The sequence below is a fragment of the Perissodus microlepis genome, chromosome 23 (assembly GCF_051167445.1).
Source record: "Perissodus microlepis isolate ML-2025 ecotype Zambia chromosome 23, ASM5116744v1, whole genome shotgun sequence".
NCBI classification, from domain to species: Eukaryota; Metazoa; Chordata; class Actinopteri; order Cichliformes; family Cichlidae; genus Perissodus; species Perissodus microlepis.
The window spans coordinates 5,058,715-5,081,012 of NC_140482.1; the positions used below are offsets into that span (position 1 = coordinate 5,058,715).

The 22,298-nt window shown below is 41.4% G+C and overlaps 1 protein-coding gene across 1 annotated transcript; it reads right to left on the reverse strand.

The window, feature by feature from the left end:
* Window positions 1–5,142: 5,142 nt before the first annotated feature.
* Window positions 5,143–17,523, reverse strand: LOC146360818 (T-lymphocyte surface antigen Ly-9-like). The gene is given in 5 exon segments (XM_084921730.1): window positions 5,143–6,044; window positions 6,376–6,455; window positions 6,679–6,969; window positions 15,742–15,885; window positions 16,412–17,523. Coding segments are annotated over 4 exon segments (639 nt in total). The 5' UTR covers window positions 15,824–15,885; window positions 16,412–17,523; the 3' UTR covers window positions 5,143–5,858.
* Between the last annotated feature and the right edge of the window lie 4,775 nt (window positions 17,524–22,298).

The window sequence follows — 22,298 nt, forward strand, 5'->3', positions numbered from 1 at the left end:
GCACTACTCACACTTGTTCACAGGGTGGCGCCATTGCATTACATATGTGTACAAACTGGAAGAACCCTTATTGTATTATAACTGTAATACTCCATGAAATATGAATTTATAGAAATATACTGTATGTCTTTTCTTTGGTATGGCAGACCGGGGTGGTGGTCCCCATGTTTAAGAAGGGGGACCGGAGGGTGTGTTCCAACTACAGGGGGATCACACTCCTCAGCCTCCCTGGGAAAGTCTATGCCAGGGTGCTGGAAAGGAGAGTTCGTCCGCTAGTCGAACCTCGGATACAGGAGGAACAATGCGGTTTTCGTCCTGGTCGCAGAACACTGGACCAGCTCTTTATCCTCTCGAGGATACTTGAGGGTGCATGGGAGTTTGCCCAACCAGTCTACATGTGTTTTGTGGACTTGGAGAAGGCATTCGACCGTGTCCCTCGGGGTGTCCTGTGGGAGGTGTTGCGGGAGTATGGGGTGTCTGGCCCATTGCTACGGGCCATTCGATCCCTATACAACCGTTGCAAGAGCTTGGTTGCAGCAGTAATGCAGCTGCAGTAATGCAGACGCTGCACCGGTCCGTCGTGGTGAAGAGGGAGCTGAGTGTAAAAGCGAAGCTCTCAATTTACCGGTCGATCTACGTCCCTACCCTCACCTATGGCCACGAGCTGTGGGTAGTGACCGAAAGAACGAGATCGCGGATACAAGCGGCAGAAATGAGCTTCCTCCGAAGGGTGGCTGGCCTCTCCCTTAGAGATAGGGTGAGAAGTTCGGCCATCCGGGAGGGGCTCAAAGTAGAGCCGCTGCTGCTCCACATCGAAAGGAGCCAGCTGAGGTGGTTCGGGCATCTGACAAGGATGCCCCCTGGGCGCCTCCTGGGTGAAGTGTTCCAGGCATGTCCCACCGGGAGGAGGCCCCGGGGCAGACCCAGGACACGCTGGAGAGATTATATCTCTCGGCTGGCCTGGGAACGCCTTGGTGTTCCCCCGGATAAGCTGGAGGAGGTGGCTGGGGAGAGGGAGGTCTGGGCCTCTTTGCTTAGGCTGCTGCCCCCGCGACCCGGCCTCGGATAAAGCGGATGAAGATGGATGGATGGATGGATATACTGTATGTGAGCAGCTGGATGACCAACAGTAAAATGACTTAACCTCCTGTAATAAGACACAAGTACATTCACATCATATTTCATATTTAAGACATATTTTTGATGAATTTTGTTTATTAAATGAAATTATTTTGTGATTATACTCACATCAGTCATGATTGTGAAGTTGTTGATTTTAAGTTACAAGACTAAAAAGTAGAATTTATGTATGTAAAAGAAGAACAGGGATGAAAGCAGCTCCTGGGCATTAATAATTCACTCTGAGTATGTGGTTATATTTGATTGATTGTCACGAAAAACACTGGCTTCTTCTTTGAGTCCTGATGTGATCTTGTGATGGAGCGAGTCTGTGGCAGCAGCAGAACAAACAAAGATGACATTGTACTGTTAAATGATTTCGGTGGGTGTCTCTGCCAAGGCTGCCCTTATCTGTGTATCAGCCAATCAGAGTATTTCAGGTGAGCTCATCATCGTATCAAAATCCTTTAAATAGCTGCAGTCATACATTTCATCTGGTCTGTCTCAAACCAAATGGTCCTCACTCTTGTTTCTATTCTGCAGGATTTTTGATCTGACGCGTAGTCTGAGTGCGTGACGTAAACAACAACAAAGATATTGTCTGTCATCCTGAGAGTTTTTAAATTAGAAATAAGAAAAGAAATACACAGAATCACATGATAAATTACATCTGTTATGCTACAAAAGTCCTCTTACAGCCAAGATGGACCTGCCCAGCAGAAACGGCAAATATTTTCCTTCAAAATGAAAGATTTAAAAGTCAAAGCACTGTCTGAAGCCTGGATAACGGGATAATGTTTGTCTCTCTCTCCAGACCACAGTTTCCACAGAAGTCAGGCTCTAAGTTTTATTTGTGTAGCTGACCAACTGCTGCTGCTGCTGCTGTTGTCTCTGTTCCTGACTGGCTCAAAGGAAACTCCTCCTTGTCTATTAAAATAAGCACAGACAGGTTGCACCTGGATAATTACAACCATACCTTACATGGAATTACTGCACCCAATCTGTGCATGATATTTAGTTTGTGTGTTAAGAAACAGAAATGTAACCATTTGTATTGCATTTCTGTGCCCCATAGACTGCATGGATACAGAAATACAGATTTTATAATTATTTATAATTTAATTAATTATACTTTTATAACTATTTGAACAATGACCCTGTAACCCTATAATTAAAAAAATTATTACAACACAGCCAAATGAATAATTTAAAATTAAACATTAAGAGTCGCACACATAAATAAGTGTTAGGTATTAAATATCTAACACTTATCTAAACACAACTAGTCCTCACTATGGGTTCCATTATAAATATGCTAAATTAAAAAAATGTTAAAGTAGATACAATAACTTTTGAATTATGGATTTTGTGTCCAAGCTTCAAGTTTGCTCAGAGATAAAAAGAGAATCTGCAAATTCTTTCCATGAAATACATTTGAATAATCTGTAAATTAAAAATGGTAAAAACTGTGTTTGTCCCCCCAAACATTTAATAATTGAATTAATTTCATGTCAGTAGCACCATTAGAAATATAGAAATAGAATATTTACTTAGAAAATTTGCGACTTGTTCAAGACTCATTTTACCCGCTGTATGCAGATCAACTGTCTGCATACAGCTTGCAGGATGAGGATGTGCACTGTTGTGCACCAGGAGGAACCCGGGACCAACTACAGTCTGTGGATCCAAGGATTTCATCCTGATATCTAATGGCAGTAAGGGTACCATTGCCTAGGCTGTAGAGGTCAGTCCCTCAATGAATATGCCTCCACAGACCATCTTTGACCCACCTCCAAACTTGGTCATACTGAACGATGTAACAGGCGGCATAATGTTCTTTATGGCTGAGCACTGAGCACAGGACCCACTAGAGGACACTGGGCCCTCAGACCACCCTCATAAAGTCTGTTTCTGATTGTTTGATCAGAGACATTCACACCAGCGTCCTGCTGGAGGTCATTCTGTAGTTCTGGCACTGCTCATGCTGTTCCTCCATACACAAAGGAGCAGATGTCAGACCAGTAAAAATGGATTTAGTAATTTATATGCTTTACATATAAAAAATGAGCAAGAATGAAAACTTCTATTAGTATTACATGAAAAAGTTATGTAATTTTTATTACATCAGCATTTCTGTACAATAGAACACCTGCAGTTAAAAAGGCCAAAACTATAATGATGAGAAGATTAAAATATAGCTTACCTCTGAAGGTTTGGCAGGATGAAAGGTAAGAAAAAACACTTTTGGTTTATACATTTTACCTCAGACTCTAACATTAATGGAACACAACAGTCTGTTTTGTTAGACCCTCTCTGCCTAATAAGGCGGCATCTTGGTTTCACTCTGATGTTGAAGTTCAAAACTGCTAAAAACATAAAAACTAAACAAACGAACAAAATTAAAACACAAGCACAAAGAACTGTTTTTGTCCTGATGTAAGCAGTGATGGAAGAGGACCCAGATGAAAGATTGATGTTAAACATGATAAGATTAAGACTGGTAAATGAATTTAACTGGAGTGAAATATACATGTGTGTGAGTGCAACCAAATGTTTTATGTGCATTTAAGACAAAAAAAGGCTCTCTAGGACTGTGTGTGTACTGTACCTGCAGGTGTTTGTTTTTAAAAAGAAAAAAAAAAACAAGTATGTGGTCAATAATATGCCACTTCTCATGTGTGGTTTAACACTCACTGCAGAAACTGAACGCCTGATAAGAAGGGGGAAATACACAGAAGTTGTTTGTGCTAGAGAAAACTCCTCTGTATGGTTTTACAGCAGTATTCCTGTTTTTTGTTGCATTAAACTGGTTTCTTCTATACCTGTTTGCATGGTGGTGTGGGAACACAAACATCAAAAATCCTGTTTGTATAGACATGTTAAAATGCATGATTTGAACCTTTTAAATATATATGAGAAAAAGAGACGTGTTGCCCACAGCAGCTCAATGTGGCTAACATTAGAATTCACCAGCTGACACCTCATCCAGGTTTGACAGCGTTTCTAGTTGGTAATGGCAGATGCCTGAGCAGGAACTGAGGCTGCAGTTTGGAGAAGCCCTCAGAGGAGACTGATGGCCCATCCCCAAGAAGCACTGATGACTGCCTGCTACAAAGGTCGAAGACTCTAACTGGTAGGCAGGTTTAAGATGACGAGCGGCTCGTGACCTCAATCAGGTTGTCAGGGATTGTACTGAATGAAGTACCAGCATTATTGAATGTGCCAACAAACATGAAAAAGGACCGCAAGGAAAAGAGATCAGAAGAAAGTACAGATGATGAGAAAACTTGATGAAAGAGTGAGGGAACCTGAATCAGGTAGTGACTTGGTCGGGGTCTGAACAGAGACTGTGGCGGTGAAGCATGCTGGGAATTTTTAGGCAGGAGATAATTGCTGACAGCTAAAGGCTTAAGGGTGACTTTCACTTAAGCTGGAAGATGCAGACGGGTTACCAGGCTGGCTAGTTTGCTTCATTTGAGTAAGGTACAGTGACTACTGATTGATTCCATAACAAATAAAGGTGATGTATCAGTTTTGGAGGTACTGGTTGAATTTGAAAGGTTACTGTCCTCTCGTTTATGGCCATACCACCCTGAACACGCCTAATCCCAGAAGCTAAGCAGGGTTGGTCCTCGTCAGTACTTGGAGTCCTGTAAGCTTTTTCACTTCAACACACAAACTGCAGAGGGCGCTGCTGCTTTCTCAGTGGAAAATACTGTTTCTCTTTTCTTCACCTGGTAGTGGTTTTGAAATAATGAACTGTGAGGCGAGAGAAAAGAGTAAAATAGTTTATCAGTAAAGATAAACAGAAAACACGAATAACAGAATCCAAGGGCAGAAGTGAGACCAGTGTCAATATGTTATACAACTATGTGATCAGATAGCAAAATATACCTTCTGGCACCATCTAGCTGCAGGAGTTCATGGGTAAATCCTTGGAAAGCTGAAGAAATACTTCAGCAGGAGAAAAAAAACAAAAAAAAAAAAAAAAAAAAACAAAGGGAAATCAAACCCAAACCACAGACCACCCAGTCACAAAAAAGGTCATTTCTGCAACACGTGATGATTTCTGACCATGTAGTAAAAGATAAGAAACTGCTCAAAACATTAAAAACCTAATTTCCTTCTTTGACACAATAATTTGTGTCATCTGTAGCCTAATCCAGCATCACATGTTCAGCCTGGTTTGTTTAATCCTAATGTCAATACTGCACTGTGAAATTCATTACAATGGCTAAACTTAATAAATCCAATCATTTTTCTTTGTCTCAATACTCAAGGAAGGAAAGTTATTGAGCTTTCAGTGAAGTATACGCCCTGCCACCAAACACCAGCCAAAACAACCCAGCAACAAAATAAAAAGGAGACGACATTTTTAAAAAGAAATCTTACGCATTTTTTTTTTAAATCCGCTTTTTCCGTCTGGACTGGACACAGCAAATGACGACAACAAGGATTACCACCAAACAAATACAAATGCCTGATGGTGAAGAATAACAGCAAATTGTGTTTGACATGTTAAAGTGGGACTAGAAATAGACAAATGATGAGTTCATTGTGTGAAGTTTAATTCCTCCACATTTCATATAAGATGTGAAACATACCCACAGCGATCCAGATGCCACTGTGATCAGCTTCAGAATAAAACAATAGGAGCAGAAATGTATTTATTTGGAGATGAGTGACAGGTGACACGTGATAGCACATCATACTTGCACAACCCAGTGTCACTGACTTGACTACTTACAGGGCTTAATGCAGTCTTGTTGAACAGGCTGACTGATCTCAGAGCTGACGGGGTTAGAAACATTGCAAGAGAAACGAGCATTTAGCACGTCTTCGGCTAGCCTTGTCAGCTCCTTGCCAGTCTCTTTTTCTTCGGGTTTATCATCCATAAACCATTTGATCTGAAAATTATTTTCACTCTGTAGATGAAAAGACAATTAGTGGATTTAGTGGAAGGTTCAGATTTTAAGTCTAACATAAAAAGTTCAACCTCACCAAAATTAGAAATATAATATTCTTTTCATACATTTTTGGTAATTTCCCAGCCTATATAATTAAATAATACATACATAGAGACCCAAGCCTCACTGAAACAACATCTGAGTAAATGCACACTGCAAATCATGCTTGGTTTCAGTGGAGGAAAAATGAGGCCTTTGTCTACAGATTCTTCAACAGCTTAATTATGAGTCAGTTATTGGTAGAGTACTCTAACTTAATTGTACCTGAAACAATAAATATTGTACTCACCTTAATAACATTGCAAGTAAAAGAGACTTGTGTCTTATCACCTGTACACATCACTGTTACTTTGGGCTTCTGCACAGGGTCTGAGTACAGAAAATTTCTTTATATCAACATTATATAAACTACTGCTGATAATGCTTTTCTACAGTAACCAACACTGTTGATTGATAAGACTGAAAAGTGGCGTCATAATAAAACCAAACACTCTTAATGACAAAGTATGACTAAAACAGCTTAGCACACTTGCTTGTTGTGATAGAAGTAGTACAAACACAATAAATACACATATAATGTTATTTTCCTTACCTAATACACACAAATGCACACTCGGCAAATTTCCCCCCACAATTATTCCATCTGTGTTGTGAACCTCTGGTTTGTATCGTCCTGACTTGTCTTTGGTCAGTTTTGTCAGCTTTAGTGATCCAGTTGAATCAACATCATCATTTTTCCCTATGATCACCTATTTCTGTCTGCGATAAAAGATTACGCTTGTGTCCTTGATCCATTTCAGGTGATCTGATTCCTACAACTCATATCTAAGTGGCACAGTGAAGTTTGAGCCTGTTGCAGCATAAACACAATCATCCTGAGAGCCTGAAAGATAAAGAAAAATTAAGAATAGTCATGCTAGAAAAGCTCTCAACAACTACATGTCAATTCATCAAATTTGAAGGAAATTATTATTTCTATTACTTCTTGGTGTTTTTTTATGTTTAAAAGGTGAATGAAAACCTGGTGTCAAGAAGAAACAAAAGTGCAAAAACATGCATGCTCAATCATCCAGGTAATCCCAAAAAGTTGATTCTGTTCATCTGGACGTAGCGTTTTGTTTGGGAGAAATGTTTCGTCACTCATCCAAGTGACTTCTTCAGTCTCAGCCAGTGATGGGACTCACGGCGTTACTCTTTTCAATAACGAGTAAACTAACTAATTACTATTCCTATCGTTACTACGCCGTTACAGTTACTAACAAGGAAACGTGGTCCGTTACTAATTTTTCAACAGATGGTTGAAGCTGTGTTCAGCTTACCACAGTTTATATCAGTCGCACGGAAGTAGCTGACTACGTAAGTAATCTGGACTCTACAGCTTTAAGCAGCTGTGCGCTCCCGCGGACGGTAATCACGATCACTGTCTAGCACAACACCTGGAACTAAGGGCGCAAAACACCCGCATGAGTGCTGCTGTTTGACTGAGGAAGAATAAAGTAGTCGTGGTAAGCCAATCACATGACCACTTCAAGACAAAGCAACAAGGTGATATATACCAGTTTATAAACTGTTGATAGGCCACGTAAAACCAGAGTCATGATAAACAATATATACGCCGCGTTTTTTCCTCAGTAGTTTCGTCACGTAAGGACAGCGGCAGCAAGCACTCTGCTTATGACCCCCCCCCAAAAAAGAAAAGAAAGAGAAAGAGAGAAAGAGAAAGAGAAAGAGAGAGAGAGACACACTTTGACTTTTCACACAACTTTATTTACACCGAATCAAAACAACAAAAAAAGACTAAGACCAAAAAAAAAAAAAAAAAAAAAAAAAAAACCACCACACAATCACAACATTCATTGTACACTAACCATCAACTAAGGTACCCAGCACACACACTTAAAAGTTAAGCACAAGTGTCCCATCTGCTCCTACTGAACACAAAACCCTTCCAATGCCCCACATAGTTTCAAAGGAGTCCAGACTATTAGTCAGAGAGTAAAAAGCATGCTCTACTCTCAGACGGGATGCCAACAGGCCCTTTAGACTTTGCACAACATCAGTCCAACCCTGACCTAGCATCTGGTTCTTCCTAGTCTTCCATATTGCCAGCTTAGCTGTACCAAACAAAAAATTAATCAGAACCAAGGTCCGTCTTTTCTGCACTGAATACTTAGGGCCGAAAACAAACAAAGGTACAGAGAAAGTCTCCCCTAAAGATTCCACCCGCTCCTGCAACAAAGAAAATAAACCCACTAGCCGCAGACAACAGACCACTAAGTGCTCCAGCGCCTCCCTTTCTGAACAAAAAGGACAACCCTCCCCAGTGCTTGGGTCCAGGTGGGCTCTGTGTCTGTTCGTGGCTATTGCTCCATGTACAATCCTCCACTGGAGGTCAGCCATCCGTTTTTCAACAGGAGGCTTATACAGGAACCTCCACCTGCCTTTAGGGGTAGAATCTGAAGCAAAAAACTCAGTCCATTTTGACTCCCTGATTCCAACCAGAGAGCGGAAATTCAGCACCTTAACACAGCATAAATAAAGCTGCTTCTTGCCACAAGAGCTGAAACTATCCAGCACTGGTGTCCCCAGGGAGAGAAGCATGCCACTCCCCTCAGGCTGCTCCTCAAAGGCAGGACTGACCATCAATGAAGGGAAAACATATTCGCTGTCATCAGCCCATTGATCAGCTAGGACACGGTATCCAGCAAAGTCTCTCAGTGATGGTGACAGAGATTGCCAAATTTCCTCCATAATTCTCTCCAGCACTCCGTAGGACTTAATGCCTGTGACACCACCAAGTGCACCCATTGACATCCTTGTAAGATGACCCAGTTTGACAATGCCAGCCTCCACAAACTTGGTCCTTATTGTAGCAGAAGAAAATACAGTGCTGGGAAAAAAGTCATTTAAAAAAAAAAAAAAACAGCGGCTCCTCAAAAAGCCACATCCCAGGGCTGGGGTCAGGAGTATGTGCGACCTTCAGCGTCCGCCAGGCATTAACCACCGAGCTGTAAAATGGCACAAGTCCAGACAGATCCACTTGATCCAACTTCAGAAGAAAGAGGTGTTTGTGCAATCGAAGCCGGCCCGCTCTCCTAAGCAGCAATTGAGCAAAAGTCATCCAGCTGTGACCACAGCCATACAGCAGCCTCTGTGCCGTCTGTAGTCTAAAGGTTGCTGTTCCGGACAAAACATCTATTAGGCCTTGTCCCCCCTCCACCACAGGAAGACACAGGCCCACCGCACGAAGCCAGTGCTGTCCCGACCAGACAAACTTCACCAGAAGCCGCTGCACCTCTTCCAGAAGACCGGGTGGTGACACCAAAACAAGCAATCTGTGCCATAAAGATGAGGCAACTAGATTGTTAGCTACTAGAACTCTACCCCTGTAGGACAGGTAGGGGAGCAACCGGTTCCATTTAGACAACTTAGCCTCCACCTTTTCCTGCACTCCCTCCCAGTTCTGCTTCACAAAGTCATCACTCCCCAAGTAAACCCCAAGAGTTTTAATACCCCTTTGACCCCAGCGAAGGTTCCCAGGAAGCTTGGGAATACTCGACAAATTCCACTGCCCCAAACAGGCCTCACGCTTACCCCAATTAACCCTAGCTGAGGAAGCGTTTCCATACAAAACCAGACATTCCTGCAATTCCTGCACATCCTTTTGATCCGTAATAAAAACATTAACATCATCAGCATATGCTGACACAACGACAGGAGGGCTCTGAACCAGATCTGGCACCCCTCAACTTGCTTCTCAGTCTAGAGAGAAAAGGCTCAATAGCAATGCTATAAAGCTGTCCAGAGATAGGGCAACCTTGTCTAATCCCTCTCCGAACCGGCACAGGACAACTCAACCCTCCTCCCACCTTCACAACACAGTAAGCATCGCTATACAACAGCTTCACCCAAGTCAGAAACCCCTGCCCAACACCAAAGGTCTTCAAGGTAGAAAAAAGAAAATCATGGTCCACACGGTCAAAAGCCTTCTCCTGATCAATAGAAATGATGCCAACTTTAGCATTGTACACTTTACAAATATCAAACACATCTCTCACTAAAAATAAGTTATCATAGACCTATCCGGAATACAGGAAGATTGATCTACACCAATCATCGATAAAACCTTGGAAAGAATCTTGTAGTCAGCACATAAAAGGGCCACTGGTCTCCAGTTTTTAAGAAGGGTTAAATCTCCCTTCTTTGGTATGAGAGAGATAACTGCACGCCTGCAGGAAGCTGGAAGTATCCCTTCTATAAAACATTCCTTAAACACGTCCAGTAGGTCCCGACCCAGAAGACTCCAGAAGTGCTTAAAAAAGTCTGATGGTAAACCATCTATTCCTGGAGCCCTGCCTGAAGCCATCTGAGACACTGCCGCAGACCGCTCATCCAAGGTTACATCCCTGTTCAAAACGTCCCGATCCCCTGGGCTCAGCTGAGGAAGCCCCTGCAGAAGGTCTGCATCACAGCTATCCGCTCTAAACAAGTCTGTGTAAAAGGCCACTGCATGCCTTCTCATCTCAGCCGGATCTGTGGTCACCTTTCCATCCGAAAGCTGAAGACACATCATTTACTCTCTGTGAACCACAGATTTCCCCAAACTAAAGAAAAATGTGGTTGGAGCGTCCATGTCCTGGAGCCTGGTGAAACGTGCTCAAACCAAAGCTCCTTTAGCTCTCATGTAAAAAATGGTTAAGCTCTTGCCTTTTAGAGTGAAGACAGTCATTATTCTGCTGACCTAACTGTGAACCAGAGACATTCTCCATACGCGTTCTCTTTTTCAAGTTCCTGCACAGTTCTCATGATATTGGCTGTCAAAAGAACACTATATTGCTGACAAAACACACGAATTTGGGCCTTTCCTACCTCCCACCATTGAGTAAGGGAATCAAAATCACCCTTCCTTGATCTCCAGTAATCCCCAAAAAACCTAAAATTGTCGCAGAATATCCGATCATGCAATAATTTTATATTAAACCGCCAAAAAGATTTGGATTTGCTGGTGGTAGATAGAAACAGCTCCACTAAAACTAAGTGATGATCTGTAAAAACAACAGGAAAACACTGACAGTTAATAATTCGAGCAGTAAATGAAACAGACACATAAAACCTGTCTAATCTCCCTGCACTAATCCTGCCATCAGTCACTTTCACCCAGGTATACTGCCTGGATGAGGGGTGCTTCATCTGCCACGCATCAACCAAATTAATTTTCCGTAGGACATCTGATAAAGCGGAAGATGACTGAAGATGCGGCTCCGCCCCGGTCCTATCCAAAGTAAAGTCAAGACAACAATTCCAGTTCCCACCCAACACAACACAGTCCAGTTCTTTTAATGTTTTAAACAAAATCTCACGCTCAGACTAAGGTTGGTACATAGACATTAACAAAAGTAAAAATAAAACCTTCAATTTCAGCCTTCACCAAAAGGACTCTGCCCTTTACCATCTCTATGCTGAAAATAATATTCGCATTTAGAGAAGGAGAAAATAAAATAGCAACTCCTGCGCTAAAATTTGTCCCATGGCTAAGAAACTTCTTCCCCACCCGTAAACTGAACTTATCGGCGCACACCGCCGTGACAGTTTCTTGGAGAAAGACTATATCTAATCTCTCCTGTTTGATCACCTCAGCTAATAAGGCTCTTTTATTTGCATCCCTGCACCCATTCACATTCAAGGAGGCCACCCTCAACCCCTGCACATAAGAGGAAGCCATCAAGAAAGCAAACAGAAAAACCCAGCAGAGATGAAACACCCAGTGTTGTATGATCATAATGTTTCAGCGTAAAAACTTCAGTGTCTCTATAGATTCAAACGCTTCAACTGTTTCCTCAGACCAGTAACATGTTTCTTCAGGCGATAACGCTTTTTACCATCCAGTAAGTCCAATCCCACAACTTTCTGAAGAGTCCTAGCTGACCGAATGAATTTCTCAACATCAGGGAAATATTCCCCAACATCACCTTTTTACCAAAGGTGTCATCCAGAAAAGCAACAATTTCCTCCAAAGAATACAAATCTGCATTTTGAGAGACACTGTCTGCTACAGAAACATTATCAGAGTCAGAATCACACTCCACGCATTCGCGTCGTTACCATAACAACCAGCAGGCGTTCTACACCGCTGCTCCTCCACCCCTCCTGCTCCCGAGGCAACAACACACTCTACACCCAACTCAGAGTTCCCCATTTCATCCCCATTCCGTGCCGTACTGACCGCAGGTCCAGCCTCCACCCTCTCTTTCGACTTGGTTGTAGTCATGCAATCACTCCACACCAAAGCCGTAGCATCCGCGGGAGAAAAGTCGACCTACCTCGCACCGAGGGCGCAGCGTCCTCTTTAGATAGGGCAGTTTCACCACACGCTGGAGGCACAGCTCCAGTCGGGTCGACGGCGGCCTCACCCCACACTATAGACACAGCCTCAGCCGGGACAAGAGCAGCTTCGTCCCGCACTAGAGGCACAGCCTCAGCTGGGGCAACAGCGGTCTCACCCAGCGCCGCAGGCGCAGCCACGTTTAGCGCCTGCTGCCCGCTAACCCCCTCCCCACTATCATCCACAGCAGGTCCCGCTGCAAGCTGTCTGTGAGGACACATTATTTTCTTATGACCCTCATCTCCACACTCAAAACATTTCATGTTCCCAGAACTAGCATACACCATGTAGAACCCTTCTTCATGTTTGACATGGAAGGAGACATCCAGTGTCTGTGTGGGGGAGTCTAAAAACACGAACACTTGCCTCCGAAGGGACTGAACATGCTTTAACTTGGCGTCCTTACAGCCCAGACTCACTGTCCGGAAGCCACTTGCAAATCTCCCAAAGCGCTTCAGTTCTTGCTCCAAACCGCATTGGGAATAAACGGAGGCACCCCCGACACAGTGATCCGAGTGGAGGGCACTGCAAGGGGTGAAACCTGCATAAATTCATCATTCAAATACAGGCCACTCTCTATAAGCTGATAGACAAACCCCTGATCTTTCAAGAATATGACAACCGCTTTATGCATACGTGAAGCATACGAAATGTTTCCATGTCCCACCCGCTACAGCACCTGCTCGACAGTGGTGCTCGGCTGCGGCACCACCCTGACGGCATGCTTCAAAGACAGGGATAGCGTCCCACTGAAATACAAACTACACAACCACAAACAGCTATGAAACGATCATACAATAAACACAGCAAGTGGTTGTTACAGTAAAAAATAACTTTTTCTACTCTGATTTTATGTTTTGTCTGATTTTAGATCAATTGTGTTAATACAGTATGTCAAAATGAAAACATGACTGTAAATTCAGACACGTGAGGTTGTGCTGAAAAGAATGATACCAAACAAGGCAAAGTAAATAGTTTTTAAAGGCGAAATGTGGAGGGAAAATCAAAAGTAGTTAAAAATGGACAATTATAAGCTGGACCCCAGAGGGTTAAACGTTTTTTTAAAGTAACGCAATCGTTACTTTTCAAGTAATTAATTACTTTTAGAATCATGTAGCTCAGTTACTAACTCAGTTACTTTTTGAAGTAGTAACTAGTAACTATAATTAATTACTTTTTCAAAGTAACTTGCCCAACACTGGTCTCAGCTGACTGTAGGTTTCCCCAACCAGAAAGCTCCAGGCAATCCAGGAGAGAAGGACGACCGCTGCCTAAGCGAAGACTCGTAGTGATCCCGTATGTGTCAGGAGTGTCGGAGCAGTTGAGACGCATTTTTTCTAAACACTGAATCTTTGTGGGTTTCAAATCCCAAAACACGCTGCGCCAAAAATTGGTCCACCCAAGGATCGGGTCCCCCGACATAAACAGAGTAACATAGTGTACGCTGTTAAGTTCCAGGAGGATTGCCAGGATTTATACATCGGGGAAACCAAACAACCTCTGGCAAAGCGGATGGCACAACACAGAAGAGCTACCTCGTCAGGCCAGGACTCTGCAGTCTATTTACATCTACAGGCCAGTGGACACTCTTTCAAGGATGAGGATGTTCACATCCTGGACAGGGAGGAACGCTGGTTTGAGCGCGGAGTCAAGGAGGCTATTTACATGAAAAGGGAAAGACCATCTCTGAATCGAGGAGGGGGCCTAAGGGTTCATCTTTCACCATCTTATCACGGCATGGACACACAGGGCGGCTGCTCTATGTCCCGACAAAACAGTGTCTTTGCTCTTTTTCTTGTGAAACAAGGCCCACACAGTCGTGAGCTCCTTCTCAAAATCAAGAAAAGCAAACTGACTTTATTAATCACGGAAGAGCTATGAATTACACTGAGGGACTGTGGACTGCTTCGGAGGCACCTACATGTCAATGCGCCCCAGGGTGGCTGTAGCTACAATGTAGCTTGCCATCACCAGTGTGTGAATGTGTGTGTGAATGGGTGGATGACTGGTTGTGTAAAGCGCTTTGGGGTCCTTAGGTACTAGTAAAAGCGCTATACAAATACAGGCCATTTACCATTCAGCGAGCCCTGCTACTAGATCTCGCACACAGATGGAACATGTCAGGCGGTGCAAGAGGAAGAAGAAGACGGGTAAGTGTGGAGGCATCCGGAGTAGGCTAGCAGCTAATTCACACAAACCCGCTATTTCCCCCATCGTACTGTCCAACGTGCTCTCCCTGGACAACAAGCTGGATCAACATAGAAGAGCCACCTCCACGGGACAAGATTCTGCAGTCCATCTGCATCTAAAGGTCAAAGGTCACTCTTTCGAGCATGCCAATGTTCACATTTTGGACAGAGAAGACAGATGGTTTGAAAGGAGTGAAAGAAGCCATTTATGTCCACTGTGAGCGACCATCTTTGAACAGAGGCGGTGGTTTACAACACCAACTGTCTGCCATCTATAATCCAGTTTTGAGATCCCTTCCCAGGCGCCTTAACGCCCACTCACAACCTGGGCCATCTGACCTCAGGAAATCACATGATAGGGTGGGGCCAGGTTTCACAATGAGCTCACCCGAAACCCTGGCTGTTACCTACACCTGTTTTCACACCTTGGATCATGCGATTAGGTAGGGGATCAATAGGGGGTCCATGACCCTCTTGAGGGTCTCCCCCAAAGGGCTTAAATCTGGGACTCTCCACCAATTGGTCTTAGAACTGAAGAAGTTTCTCATATGAGAGGTGAAACGTCTTCAAGAAACTTGAAGAAAATTTTCTTTCCAAGCTCCTTAGACTACGATTACCCTGATGACTGAGAACCTTCACAGACAAACTGTCATTGCCTACATTTCAAAGTGCACCAGTGATGTCACAGAGACCAGGACTGTCACTGTCTGGGCCAATCAGAAACCATGGCTGGATGTGGTGAGCCTAAGAACAGCAAGGGCAAAGCCATCACGCTGCATCAGAGATGTGAAAAGGCAATCCTCCAAGAGGATTTTGCAAAGCTTCAGTGACAGCAGAGATACTTTAGTTCAGTAATTATAGCTACATTCTAGTTTTTTTGATGGTAAAGCACATTTCCACTGAGAGCCTCATAAAGAAGCAGAGAAATATAGAAATAAAACTGCACGATCACTAAATCACATAGAACATCTGGCCAATCATAAGTGGCATCTTAAAGAACAATTTAGTTGACAAGTTAAAATGAACTTTTCCTTTAATAAAGCCTGAGGAATTAATAATGAGATTCATTAAATTGTATATGTACCTGTGGAGCCGTTGGCTAAGCAGCAGAGCAGAAACACAGCGGTGATAATGGAAGAAGAAGCCATCTTCTTCAGTCTTCTCATCACATTCAGGTCCAAACAGTTACTCAGTCCAAATCAGGGGTACATGAATATCCAAAGGCCTTCTAACGACGTGAAAAAATACAAAAGTGAGCAAAAATGAACAAAATGTATCAAACAAACAAAAACAGCAGCAAACAAAGCAGATGTGTTTTCGGGAAATTGTTGAGCCAACTGATGCAATCCAGACTGTCTAGCATATTCTTAAGTTTCCCTTTTGGTTATCAATATACTCCAACAGGAATATTGCCTCAATTTCTGGCTATAGAGAATGAGGATGACGTCACCGAACACAGTAAATAGAAAGTGAAAGTAAAAAAATCTAATTGAACAATAGACCAGACTGTGGTTAGAGCTGAAAATGTATTTTATTTAATATTATTTAAAGGAAGGAATTCACTGCGCAGCTCTCTCGCTCTCTCCCTTTCCGCTGTTATAAGTCAGCCCAGCTCACCCACTCTCTCTTTATCAAAGCAATCATGGATACTGACCGCGTTCGTCTTCGGGGTTCACAGCACACATAACGTTGATAGATTTCGTACACGCGCGTATTAAAAACAATGATTCTGTGATTACAAAGTTTAGACCCACCCAAAGCAGTGTGGATGTGGACGAGGCCTAAGTTGCAGTGAGGCTATCAGACAGCAGATGATGATTAATAAAGTCCATGTGATCCATTTAAAAAAAAAAAAAAAAGAAAAAAAAAATCATGAATTAAAAAGATGAAAAAAAAGATTTCTTCTGACTCAGGGTGGAGGCGGTGTGATCCTGGGAACTGTGATTAGCAAAGCGGAAGCGACTGCGGACCCGATCCGCCCCCTGAACTGTCATTTCCAGGATCTGTTTGGGATCATCGTGGTGGCGTGTTTTCAAAATGCCTTCATAAACATACTGAAGTATCAACAAAAAAAATTCCATCTGGCCATTTAGACAGCTGTATAAAAGTTTGGATATTTCTTATGAAAGAAGCAGTGTCACTCTGGCAACTATTGATTACATATTCCACTGCGGATTCCTCGTTTTCCACTGATAGCAGTTTATTAACCTGGCAGCAGGTTATGTCATACATGCCGCCTTCAGACAAAAACACAAAACATGCTGGTTAAAATGAACAAAAGTGGAAGTAAGTGAATAAAAGTCATATGATTGGATTGGTGAATGAATGAAGCTAATTCTGCTTATAAAATAAGAGGAAGCAGAGTAACAATATATCTGTCTAAATGTGAAGGTTTTAATTCATTAATTAAAAAAAAAAAAAAAAAAAAAAGTTTAGTTGCTTTTTGTCCAAGTTCTCTTCTGTGTTTGTTTGTTTTTTAAAGTACAAGTTCTCATCAGCATCGCTCCTCTTTTTTTCTGCCACTTGTGACACACCACACAAAGATTCTAGGTCTGACCAACCGTCTCAGCCGTGGGCAAAAAGATGACAGTCAATAAAATTCTAAAGATAATTTACTGACAAATAATCAAAAGATAAAAGATAAAACAGTCCAGTGTCCTATTCACGAATCAAGTAAACACACACAGTCCCAAGGCCAGAGCCAGCTATGCCACAACACCAGTTGCTCTCCACGTGTTAACTTCAACAGCAGCAGTTAGCAGTTGTCCTCTGAGACCCACCACCCTGCAAGCATATAGCCAGTGGTCACTCCAACCTCTGCAACTCCGCTGCCTTTAGGCTGTGGCATATAATAGGCCCCGGCCTGCACAGAGAGACAAAATGACACATTCACTGTAGAATTCATATAGCGCAAAACCCATCCAGCCCAAACATATCAGATTTCATCACATTACATACCTGCACAGAGAGACGAAATGATACAGCAGTGTTTGTAGTGTGGGCTATAAGTAGACTAGTGTATCAGTGCAATCAAGTACACCTGCCTCTAATTAGTCCAACCCCATTACAGCCATTGACTCACCAAAAATGTGACACACACACACACACACACACACAGAGCCACTCCCAACCCAGTGCAACTTCACACAATAATATGGAGCTGAATTAATACAGGCACATTAGTCTACACAATACTGAAAACTGTGGATTAAAAGCACATTGCCCATCAGCAGGTGCACTGTGGGTTTCACTGACTTCACGACCTACAATCTGCTTCTTCCTGCTGCTGAGGACTTCCAAGCTTTCTGGGAGTTTGACGTGTCAGGTTTGTTTCAGTCACGTGTCGAAATTAGCATAAAATACACCCAAACCGTAATTAGTAGTGGTCATGTGACGTGGGTGTCGTACGCCACACTTCGGAGCAGAAAGGAAAAGTCAGTTTGAGCCTTTGTGCGCGGCTGGCCTGCAGTTCCCAGTGTTTGATTCCTGCCGGAGAAAGACTAACTTGGCCTGAGTCTAGCTGAAAAGCCTTGTTGTCAAATCCGAAAAATCTGTTTATTAATAATAATAATAATAATAATAATTATTATTATTATTATTATTATTATTATTATTATTATTATCATTATTATTATTATTATTATTAAATGAGAGCCTGGACATTTAGCTACCAGAACTGCTTTTTCCATCAATTTACACACTTATTACTGATATGTTTGGCCCAAGCAAGGAAGAGATGGAGGAAGATGAACTTAATGTGCTAATAAAGCAGATAGAGCGACATAACTAGGAAGGGAGAGATTCAAGGATTTAGGTAAAATGAATCGCTGCTTTGACCATGTGCCATTGATAATGGTGCCGTACAACTATGAAACAACTAAGGAATAACCCAACAACAACTATATAAGCCTGATTAAAATCCCTTTCCTCATATATATATAAAGACATATATAAAACCTATATGAAATTAGTTTGCTCTAAACTTTCCACTTTGTCTTTCACTTGAGTCCTCGGTTTGAACCTTGGCATGTGGTAACATGAAATGTGGGGATTTATTCTGTAAAATATTTTTTAGTTTGAGTACATTACAGTGCATTCAAATAATTTACAAATAATTTACAAGACTGTCTGATTTTGTATAGATTTTTGCACTCTTAAAATAAATAAGTAAAACACATAACCATGTGGCATCAAGCAGATTCTGATTCATTCCTTCAATTTTGTTTAAATTGTTTTTTTATTTTTTATTTTCATCCTCTTCCCTATTTTTATTTATGGTAATTGGTTGGTTATCGCTGATGTTCTGAAACATGAACAGTGACTCTGTCAGTATTTGCAGATGTCCACAAGGTGGCACCATTCCATACATATGTACACGGTGCAAATTCTGGTCCTTACGGTAATATTACGGTAATAATGAATGAAATGTCAGTTTATTTTAATATATGCGGCAGAACCGGCTCTCTGTTTAAAAAAATTAGAATCTCTGATTCTATGATTATTACCCAGTAGACAACCAGAGCTTAGATCAAGACTCACATGCAGTTCTTGATCAGTCCACTGCAAATAAAGCTCCCTCAAATCTGTTAAAATAAGGACAGATGAAAGATCAGACCTGGAGAATCACCGGTCATCTCCTAGTGTTTTCAGACAGGATTGTGTCAGCTACGCAAGGATAAATAGAAAGAATTAGATCTCCTTTGTAGTCAATATACTGTAGACAGCTCAATGGTAAACTGACACATTCTTATATAGTGCTTTAAACAGCACAGAAAAAGCACTTTTTTCTATTTCTACGTGCTTTCTATCTAACATTCACACTGAGGTGAATGCATCGGGAGCAACTGGAGCTCAGTAACTTGCCCAAGGATACTGTGCAGACTGGAAGAGCCCCCTTCTCTTCCAGTCCATGATCCAAACTGCATCCTCGGAAAGCACACTACAAGACTAGGATAATGTTGTGGTATGCTGAAGCTTAAATGTTTCACGTGGAATTTGGAAACCTGGCAATAACCCCTGGATCCAGGAAACGGAGAATCTCATAGCTCCAAGTGTGTTTGATGTCAGCTAATCTATGCTAATGCCACTGCCATTTGTGTAACTAATAATGGTATTTTATTTTTAATCTTGTCTTAAGACAGTCATTACATCAGCAGAGCAGGTTTAAATCTGTCTGAACTACTTTGTGGAGTCTATCTACATCAGAAATGAATGTGCAGGAGGCAGGTGTGAACCTACAAGGAGCAGAGATAGTGGAGGCAGATGAGATTCAGTACATGGGACCTTTGAGCTTTGTAGAATCCCTACCCTGCTCATTTTAAAACCTTTCATTTAATTCATGTTGTTTAAATTGGTTGGTGGTGGTTTTATTTAAAATATAGTTCTTCTGAATTATCCAAAACGTTTAACCAAATTGCTTATATCGTCACACCGTAAGTGACACAATTTAAACAAGCAGCATAAAATATTGCGAAGCCCAGATATAATTTTTAGCATAATCCAACACCAGATGTCCAACCTGCATCGTTATTAATAATAATGATATACTGTCAAGAAATCAAACAAAATAAGTCAACTCATGGTCCCACAAACATTAAACAACTAGGAGTGTGAGTTATGCTAACTTTTTACACTGCAAGTAAAACTGACATTTGTCTTATCGACTGCACACGTCATCATCACAGTGGGCGTCTGCACACAGTCTGAGTAAAGAAAATGTGATCATGTCAACATCTTGATAATACATTAAAAATAATAATAATGCTGTATGGCAAAACTAGACAGTAACTTTAGTACATTAATAAACCAGCAGTTTTCTGTGGGTTAAATGTGTGACTAACATAGAAACAGACAGAACACTTGCTATAAAGTACATTTGTATTACCATAATGAATGTATGTATAATGTGTTGTTACTTACCTGATACACACAAATGCACACTCGGTAAATTTCCCCCCACATTTATTCCCTCTGTGCTGTGAACCTCTGGTCTGTATCGCCCTGACTCGTCTTTGCTCAGTTGAATCAGCATCATCATTTTTCCCTGTGATCACCTTTTTCTGTCTGCGATGAAAGATTATCCTTGCGTCCTTGAGCCATCTCAGGCTCTCTGATTCCTTTAACTTATATTTAAGTGACACAGTGAAGTTTGAGCCTGTTGCAGCGTACACACAATCATCCTGAGAGCCTTTGAAACAGAAAGATGAAGAAAGAGATTAGCCATGTTAGAAAGGCTCTGAACGATTGTATGTCAATTTATAACATTTGAAGAACATTGTGTTATTTATACTAAATTCAGGGCTGTACCTAAACTTTGTTCCATCTACAGACTTCTTACAAATTTCCAAAGTAGCTGCCAAGAAATCACGATGCAGATAAAAAGTGTCAGAGACTAACATTTAATTTCTGTGTGCATGAGCAACGCTGCTTTGCAAAAGTGTCCACATAGCATAGCTTGAGTTAGTACACAGCATGTAAACACATTTTCTGCATGTACAAATATCTTTGTGAGAATTTTCAAAATCTCTATGGAGATGTTATATAGTGTTTTAATTTGATAAATCATTGACAATCAGCTGATATTTCACAATCTTCTCAATAATGTCGACTACTTTAGAAGCTGACTACTTTTAGATTGACTGGAACTTTTTGAGATCACGACAATCATCATGACATGCTAAGAAAACAAATATACTGTGAGTGTGCAGGTATGGTTTTGAAGAGACGAGGCCTCGTCTGCTCTCATAGATAAAGAACAAAGCAAATGTGACACTTAAAACAAAGACTTGCTTCAGCAAATAATATATATAAATATAATCTGTGATTATATAGTCAGAGATGTTGAAGAGGTAAGCAAGAACTGTCCTAATTTGGGTGATTATTAATAATTTAGACATAAAATATAAATGTATGTTTTTCCAAAATGACTTCTTCTTAAAATCTGATAATACAAACTGATTTTTGTTGTTGCCGCTACAGGGTCCTTTTCGTTTTTTCTTTCACTATCAGAGGAAAGTAAATTAAATTAAATTGCATAAGAAAATTAATATCCCGTCATTATTTTGTAAAATTAAACGTGTATTTTATTTCAAATAAGAGAGAAACACTTCTGTGAGTGTCGTGTGGCAAATAAGGTATGCATTGTTAATTTCAGGAAATTCGGGGTGTCCCATGAAGCAAGATTAATGGGTTATTGAGATAAGCTGAACCTGAGTCAGAGCTCAAACTCTCCATCATGTTGTCACTGAAATGTGTAAGTACTCCTGTTTGGATGTCTATGCAGAAAATGTTCTCTGTTGTTGTTTTTTAATTACAGCCCAAATCTGCTGACAGGTCTTTTTTAAATATTGCTTGAACTGCAACTATAAAAAGATGTAAGTGCTTTTTATGCAATTTTTGCAAAGATATGTGTGGAAGGAAACCGTGACCTAGGCCAAACTGATGGCATAAGATGTAAGTACAAGTCCTCCGGTTTGATATGCAAAAAAAATTATTGCGCTAGCTTATGTGATTGCAGTTCTACAGGGATTTAAGAAAAAATATCCTAATTGAGGTTATCATAATTCATGCATGACAGGGTTAAATAACAATAATTACAATGACACACGTCATACATCTACAGTAACATTAAACGACCAGTGG